At 47.3% G+C, this 9,160-nt stretch overlaps 1 protein-coding gene across 5 annotated transcripts in view; it reads right to left on the reverse strand.

The window, feature by feature from the left end:
* The window catches only part of ASAP1 (ArfGAP with SH3 domain, ankyrin repeat and PH domain 1), a 354,817-nt gene that overhangs the window by 67,815 nt on the left and 277,842 nt on the right, over positions 1-9,160 (reverse strand). For all 5 annotated transcript variants that reach the window (XM_088457891.1, XM_088457887.1, XM_088457888.1 and 2 more), the window contains 2 exons: positions 6,846-6,921; positions 3,875-3,961 (listed from right to left, as the gene is read on the reverse strand). In XM_088457891.1, the coding sequence (XP_088314017.1) occupies positions 3,875-3,961; positions 6,846-6,921 (163 nt within the window). The remainder of the gene's footprint in view (positions 1-3,874; positions 3,962-6,845; positions 6,922-9,160) is intronic.

Consider the following 9,160-nt stretch of genomic DNA (forward strand, 5'->3'; position numbering starts at 1 on the left):
ATTCGGCAGGTGCCCTCCGCGAGACCCCGCCGCTTACCTGACCCCTTTGAATCCGGCCACAGTCAGGGAAATGCTGGGGTCACCGCTAGCTGTGACCCCAGACTCCCACCAGCATGCCCGGATCAGTACTGGCGTTCTGGTCCGGCGGGGTGAAGGGGCGACAGCATAGACGTCTGAGCTGCCTGGAAATAAACTTCAGGGGCGGTTAACAGCCCCCCTCTGAATATGGTGATCTAATTCCGAGCCGGGCACCTACGAAACTGATATGCCTTGGCTTGGGGGCGGGGTATAGGGGAGGACCCCAGTGCATCCTAGGAGGCTGAAAACTTTAACTCTGAGGTGCCCGATGTCTGCCGCCATCGCCTATACCCCCAAGGTATCCTGTGGACACCCTATGGACCCTGAAGTTGAAAATATGATACTACTTTCCAAACGGTGTTTGCCGAGCTGTGAGATCACTGACAGAGATGTATTAGCAGTGTCCTGATGACAGGAGCCAGCTCGGTCGAGTAAAGATATGAGGATATGGCTGGAGGTGTCATCAGGGGTTATCTGTGAATCGTACTTATAATGCATAGTGAGTAATGAATGGGTAGATGGACACATGTAAGGCGGCAGGACTGGTAGCGATAAATTATACATGTAAGGTGGATTAGATGAGATACAATATACGGAGAAAGTAAAATATAAATAGTAGCAGGGATCAGGAGAGTGGAGCTTAAACTCAACTCAACAGAGCTGGATTAACAACAAGGCAGCCGGGCGGATACCCAGGGCCCCCACACATAGCTACATCACCAGCATAATGTGTACAGGAGTATCTGTGTGGGATAATGTGAACTGGGGGCACTACAGTGCGTTTAGCACATTTGTGGTGCTGAGAGTATTTACCCATATACTTTCTAATAACATCTCCATCATATCATTGGCAATGTTATTAATAGGGGCCCCCACACATCTTAATTTGACCCTGCAAATCAACCATAATTGCTTCTGCTTTGCGTGCAGTAAATAAATGGGTATATTCGCCTGTAAGCACCTTGTCCGTTTGGTTTGCCACTTGTCATTATCAGTGCGGACTTGCACCATCCTATACTTGCCGCCTGGGAACAGGTGTATTTACGCTTCCGCTATATCTGCGTAGCTCACAGTTGCGCCGACAAGCCCTTAGTGAACTTTGCCTAGACAAGATCCCCCCCGTTACTCCTCCTCCGTCACAAGTGTAGATGTGTTGGATACTTGCACGCCTCCGTGTCACCCCTTGCTTGTGCAAGAGCAGTAGGAAAACGCACAAGACCCACTCTGCAAACAGGTGAACACCCAATTCTGCAACAGCCCCACGGTCTCTGGGAGGTCACCATGCTGTTGCATGCAACACTGGAAGACAATATGCCTGCACTGCTGTACATTACACCTTTGTGTGTAAAGAAGAGGGAAAAAGCAGAGATCTGCAAGGCTTAATAAAAAACAAACTTAACCTCAATGAAGTGTTTGCATTCAGACGTTGCAGGCAGTCATTGCATTCATCTATGTAATTATGTCAGAATGAAAACAGCATGATAGTTTAGTCAATGTGAAGGCACTGGAAGACTTATCCGCCAGGATCAGGCAGCAGACTGACATAGCATTGTGAATGTGTAGGCTGCAAGCTGATGCAATCAATGGGCACAGCAATAAGAAACGCTGGAACGGAGGAGGAACGGCAGTCCGGGGGACAATAAGGAGCAGGAGTGGAGGAGCATTGTCCGAGTTAATGTTAGAAAGAGGGAAGACAGGAAAGTGCATCAGAGCCATTATGTGCCTGAACCAATATTCAGCTCGTCAACTCACTAGGAGTTAGTAAATAGCACTGAGGTATGAGGCACAAAGCCTCGTGAACCAATGATGTGACAGAATGGCTGCCTCCAATGTGATTAGGTGACGAGATACATTTATCTGACAGAACTTCCTCTAACCAGGGAAAGAAAAGCACAGATGCGACAAAGAAATAAAAAAACAAAACGTGATGTAGTCACAATCGTAACAAATGGGATGTCGGCACTCAGAATCCCGACGCCGACATCCTAAAGGTAAGTAGTGGGGGGACAGGGAGGGTTAGGGGTTAGGCACTAGGCAGGGAGAGTTAGGGGTTAGGCACTAGGCAGGGAACGGTTAGGCACTAGGCAGGGAACGGTTAGGCACTAGGCAGGGAGAGTTAGGGGTTAGGCACTAGGCAGGGAGGGTTAGGCACTAGGCAGGGAGGGTTAGGCACTAGGCAGGGAGGGTTAGGCACTAGGCAGGGAGGGTTAGGCACTAGGCAGGGAGGGTTAGGCACTAGGCAGGGAGGGTTAGGCACTAGGCAGAGAGGGTTAGGCACTAGGCAGAGAGGGTTAGGCACTAGGCAGGGAGGGTTAGGCACTAGGCAGGGAGGGTTAGGCACTAGGCAGGGAGGGTTAGGCACTAGGCAGGGAGGGTTAGGCACTAGGCAGGGAGGGTGAGGCACTAGACAGGGAGAGTTAGGCACTAGGCAGGGAGAGTTAGGCACTAGGCAGGGAGAGTTAGGGTTAGGCACTAGACAGGGAGAGTTAGGCACTAGGCAGGGAGGGTTAGGCACTAGGCAGGGAGAGTTAGGGTTAAGCACTAGGCAGGGAGAGTTAGGCACTAGGCAGGGAGAGTTAGGCTTAGGCACTAGGTAGGGAGAGTTAGGCTTAGGCACTAGGCAGGAAGGGTTAGTGTTAGGCACTAGGCAGGGAGGGTTAGGCACTAGGCAGGGAGAGTTAGGGTTAGGAACTAGGCAGGGAGGGTTATGCACTAGGCAGGGAGGGTTAGGCACGGAGGGTTAGGGTTAGGCACTAGGCAGGGAGGGTTAGGGTTAGGCACTAGGCAGGGAGAGTTAGGGTTAGGCACTAGGCAGGAAGGGTTAGGCACTAGGCAGGGAGAGTTAGGGTTAGGCACTAGCAGGGAGAGTTAGGGTTAGGCACTAGGCAGGAACGGTTAGGCACTAGGCAGGGAGAGTTAGGGTTAGGCACTAGGCAGGGAGGGTTAGGGTTAGGCACTAGGCAGGGAGGGTTAGGGTTAGGCACTAGGGGGATTTTAGACTCAGGGTGCAGGGATGGAGGGTTATGGTTAGAGACAGGGGAAGGATTAGGATACCTACCGACAAGTGTCTGTCTCCTAACCCTGTCGGGATGCCAGCTTCGTGATTTTGACTGCCGGGATCCCAAGCATCGGCATCCCGTACCCAACCCAGGATAACTTATCAATGTAGACTAATCTGATATACATCAAACTATTTTGTTGGTCACCAAGAAGCGGCAGAAGGCTGGCAGGAACTGTGGGAGATACTGGTCCTTTGCAATTAGGTTCAGTTATTCAGGAGTTGCGCTAACGATGGCCCCAATCCATTTCACCCCACATCAGACTACAGAGATATCTCTATAAGGTGTTTGCAAATTATAAACCGATCACAACATGGCCAATCAGACTTGTCCAATCCTATCCACACAATCGGTGCGTGATAACAAGCCCGACACCCATAAGCTGGTAGCCGTGACCACAGGATTATCATCATTACTGTTTTGTTTAGTTTAGCTATAAAAAGTGTTCACTAAATAATAATGTAATGTACACTGCTCTCTATTGCACAAACACCATTGCTGGGGAAGAATTCCCCTATAAATCAGGAATGATAAATGGCAATTATCACCGACACCTCATACATCCATTGTCTCTCTATATTACAGGCAGTGATTCATCCAGAGAAGAACAATGAGATCAGATGACAACCTAGAAACAGAACAAGCACTCTCCACTGGTACAGAGAACCTTTGGCTTCCCGGGTGCCCTTTTAACCACAAGTCTCAGCATGCACTGGCAGCCACCTAAATACACCTACCTCTTTCTGATCCAACTGTAGAGAAGACTTGATGAGGTCCCGCAGGGCTGTAAGCTGCTTCTTCTCCTCATCTTGCGTCTGCTTTATCTGCGGCACATTACAAACATTATATGTATAATTAGTTATATGTCTGCCACAATTTTCTCCACGTTGCTTAGAGTGAAACGTTAAACTTTTGTCACATTTACCAAAATGTTTGCTGGCAGGACACGTTGGGCAGTGGTTCCGTCAGTCTCACTTGCAACTGTCCCCTACACAGTGGAGGCAGCCGTAATAATATTCCTGAGAATGCAGCCAATCAGAACACTAGGAAGCAGTGACATCACCGAGAGCAGAGTTTGTCTGACATCACCTGCGATTTACCGTATGGTCATGAATATTGAGGCAGCAGAGGCAATGAGGACACCTTTAAACTGCTTTTAATTGCAAACAGACCATTTAGCCCATACCAATTATGCAAGTTCCTTATTCTAAGTTTGGAAGCAATGAGACAACAGTGAAAAGATGATTTCTTACATAAGGATTATTATTGCTCTGAATTAAGTTAAATGCAATTTTCAGCGTCTTCTATTAATTTCCTTGTGACGTGTAAGTAATTTATATATGAACACATATAACGTGACCGCCCATCAGACTGCATAAATTAAGGCTATGATCTATTAGAGACATGTAAACTATACTGTGTCTATATAATCAGACGGGTACAAATATCTGATAAACAATGTACCGAGGTGTCCACATACACCGCTACAAGTCGCGCCGCACATAACGCGGGAGCTCCGCGTGCCTCGGTAGAGTCGAGCGTCTTATCGTGGGACTTTTTTACCTTCAAATGCGTCTTATTCACACAGTGATGCAAATAGATAGCACAAGCAGCTTCTGCTGATTAAAATGATATGCTGAATGCCTATGTTCTCTGAGCGAGTGCGGGTGTATCTGCATGTGAAATGCTATGTTACAGTGTCAGCGGCTGTAACACTGTAATGTAGCGTTTAGCATATAGATACACCTGCAGTCACACACACACACAGAACATAGGCATGCAACATATTTTAATCAGCAGAAGCGGCTTGTGCAATCTATTCGCATCACTGTGTGAATAAGACACATTGGAAGGTAAAAAGTTGCACAAAGAGATGCTCGGCGCTACAATGTCACGCCATGGCATGGCGCGATTAGCAGGGCTGTTTAACGCGTAAGGAGGCTTGATGTATGAGGGCACATCTGTATCTTTAGTCTGTCGAGGAACCCAAATGCCTTTCAGTGATATTGACTGTGATGACTACACAGGGACAATTCCTGGAGCAAGGAGGAACAGAAGCCACTGGAGAAATCGGGAGAGGCGGAATAGGAGAAGCGATTTTTGGAGAAGGGGGATCAAATATAGACAACCGTCAGCTTATCGTCAGTAATGGTTATTTTCCGATGATTGCGGCGTGCACAAAGCTAAACGTAATTATCCGAAGGGGGAATTCGCCGTTTTCAATAATACAATATTATTATTGTTGTGTATAGATAAAGTGCCACCAATTAACGCAGTGGCTGTTTCGCATCCAGGTGAAAGTGACGCAGGTAATGACTCCTGCGCTGCTTTACCTCCGGACCATTCGCCTGCTCACTTGCAGGATTATACTGAATGTAACGAACGGCCACTTTCATTATTAGGTAAATAGCAGATGAATTGGGCAGAGGCACCACATCGGTTGCTCGGATCCCCAACGTAAGCACACGATACACTTCTGCTTCTTCTCATGCCAGCGTGATAACCAACTGTAACATAAAGAGGAACTCCAGCTCCCATGCAGACTGGTCTATTTCCGTGTGTTCCTTAGATCTGACAACAGAAATGATCACACCCTACACACTATATCTGGAGGGAGATACTTTTTGTAAGTATTTACTATCTCTTTCCAGAAAAACAAATAATACTGGCCAAAATACAAACAATTGTGACTGCAACGCACCATCCAGATGGGTTGGGTACGCGATCCTGGCGCTGATAATGCCGGCAGCGTAATCCCGACGGTGGAAATGCCAACGCATGCAGGTAACTATTGTAACCCTCCCCCCTAACCTACCTTTCCTGCAGCCTAACCCTCTCCTCTCCCAGCCTAACCCTCCCCTCTACCAGCCTAACCCTAACCCTCCCCTCTCCCAGCCTAACCCTAACCCTCCCCTCTCCCAGCCTAACCCTAACCCTCCCCTCTCCCAGCCTAACCACAACCACACCCCTCCCGCAGCCTGATCCTAACCTTTAACCCTCCGCCTAGTGCCTAACCCTAATACTCACCTTCAGGATCGCAGCCATCGGGATTCTGGAGCCGGGATTTTGACTGTTATCGGGATTCCGGCGCCAGGATGGTAACTACATCCCGTTCCCTTAGGCTGTAGTGGACCAAAAATATGAGCCTGTAACATCTGTGCAGTGCAGAATAAAAATCTAACACTTGTGCCTTTGTGGGGTTACTGTGCAGACACTCACAGAAGTGCAGGGAGATCCCAACAGGTGGAGGCCGCCATCTTTGTTGGCTTAACGTTTACAATCAATATGGCAGGGGGGCAGGTCTAGGATTTGTGATTAGGCAGGAAAGGTAACTGCTATCGGTAGACACTGGTAAACAGACATACAGTGTGTAGCACTCTCCTCCGTTGATTAATCCCCCCCTTCCCCGATGAACTGGCAGTGCAATTTTCGGCGGCTGATATATGCATTATACTGAGACCCTCACTCCGGCAACGGGTCCTGACCACAAAAACTTCCTCAGGACATCCACATGCTGCATTTACTGTAGCAGTAGCTATTCTGGGGTGCTGTACAATCACTATTCAAACCTACTAGTCCCTTTCTCTCTGTAAATTTCAATCTAATTGCCCTAACCACAGGCACATGCCAGGAAGACCCCTTGCTGATTACACTCAGGGTCGGAATCCCTAAAGCATCGCAGATGACTGTAACGTACACACTACTTACATTGTATAAATCTGCAGCCAATTTCTCTATGTACTGCTTCAGTTTATCCGCTGTTTTCAGACCATCCTGGAAGAAACTGAGATAAAAATATTTTTTTACTATAAATAATTTGCATGTGACACCAAACATGAATATATTAGCTTAATAGCAATGACCTATAAACGTAGTGTGTTGAACACATGTTCAACTGCAGGTCGGTGGGAGCCTATGAGATATAAAGACGGTCTTTAGCTTCCTAATATTTCTACACTATTTGACAGCGGGAGAGAGAGAGAGCACAAGAAAAAAAGAGCAAGTGAGGGAGAGAGTAAAGCTGGGTACACATTAGACGGTGTGTGTACCCGTGCAAAGACACAATATATTGGGCAGGTGGTACATACAGAACGATCCGATGTCTGACCGCCCGATGAATCGTTCACCTGCACCATTCACCTTACTGGCATCAAGAGCTGGCTTGCTCCATCTGCCGTGCATGCACGGCCGATGGAACGACTCCGATGTTGCCAAGTGAAAGCGCACATAGCGCATGCACACTAGACAATCCCGATGATCAGTCGGTCCAATCGCCAAATAGTCCGAGAAATCATCTAGTGTGTACCCAGCTTAAGAGAGCGTGTGAGAGGGGGAGAGCAAGAGAAAGGGGTACTGATGTGTCCTTATACATCTTTGCTGCAGTCGCGCTAAAAATCCCGTCACGGCGCGCCAGGTTCTGTGAAATTCTGCTAGCGACAGGCACCTTTTTTGCGTCTCTTTTGCCGAAAATGTGTCTAAGCTGCAATGCGATGTGACTAGGACGCATGAGCAGACTGTGCTGATTAATTTCATATGTGACACTTGTATATCGGTGTGCGACTTCCGCAGGGCGCAACTTGGGCGCAGGCGCCCACTACTTATCACGCTCAAATTCACTGGGATTAGCCGGGCAGAGCGGCTAAACCCATGCAAACTACTGGGCGCAAAGAGTTTATGGTGCCCAAATGCCAGACTTTGGGAAGATTTCCAAATATTGCAACGGGAGCTGAGGCCGCGATAAAACAATTAAATTCCCCTCTAGTAATTATATCACCACCAAATAACTAACAGTCTATAGGTCCCCATACATCTGCGACGGATCACCGCGATGTTGCGACGGGATTGGAAACGCAGATCTGCCAGTCGGGAATGCCGTCCGGCTGCCATCGATGTTCCGCGATCCGTCGGGATCGGTGAAAATCTACATGTTAAATTTCACCGATCTGCCATTCACGATAACTTTTTGATCGTGATCGGCATATCACTGACCCTGCGATGACGGGTTGCAGGATCGATATATTGCGGCGAACCGTTGCAGATGTATGGGGGCCTTAAGTGATGCTGAAAATATCAAATTGCTAAATTTCGGAAATCTCGAATGTAGTCCTAATTAATGTACAAGGTCCCTGGGATGCGGAGACCGCACTGTGCATTCCCCACGTATTGCTGCTTAAGTGCTAGTCAACAATTTAACTGGGTTTATTAAACACCTCCAATTTGGCTGCCGGGGCAAGAGGGTGTCTCCACCTGTCCTATAACATAAACTGTTTATCCAACTGGGTTATATCCCTGACTTATCACTGCCCTGCACTACAGGACAACAGAGCACCATCCATCCGCCCATCATGCGATAATAAGTGAAAGAGAAAGTTGTACTTGGAAAAATCCATTAGTGCAGAAACCAATGGAAATAAACATATAAAGATGAAAAATGCAATATCAGTCTAAAATATCTGCAAGTCCAATACAGTCCCAGCCGAAATAACCCCCAGTAGAAAAAGAAAAATCAATATTAAGATGTATTATTGCATCAACATAAAAAGATGGGCCTGGCAAAAATACACTATATACACATTTCATAACGAGCTTCCTATATTACAATGCAGTGAACAATATTGAAGCGACTGTCGCTGGAACCATATTTGATACGTACATTAAAGTTCCCGCTAAATTAGGAATGTATTGCATAACTGTATTATCAGGGATAATGATGACCTGTCTGCGCAGCCGGAGAACAACGGAGGAGATGATTCAAGCATTCTAAATAGTGGAGATGTGGACCATAGCAACCAATCAGCTTTGAGGCATAATTTTTCAAGTACAGTCTATAAAATAGAAGGCAGAAGCAGGTTGGTTGCTATGGGCAACTTCTCAACTCGTCTTCTCTTTAGAATGCCATGCTTGATACATTTCCTCCTCATTAACAAACAATACACGTTCTAGGACCCCCCAAGAGAATACCCATTCTAAGACACTCCCAGAGAATACCCATTCTAGGACCCCCTTCAGAGAATACCCATTCT

The sequence above is a fragment of the Taudactylus pleione genome, unplaced genomic scaffold (assembly GCF_031769625.1).
Source record: "Taudactylus pleione unplaced genomic scaffold, aTauple2 ptg000791l, whole genome shotgun sequence".
In the NCBI taxonomy this organism is placed as follows: domain Eukaryota; kingdom Metazoa; phylum Chordata; class Amphibia; order Anura; family Myobatrachidae; genus Taudactylus; species Taudactylus pleione.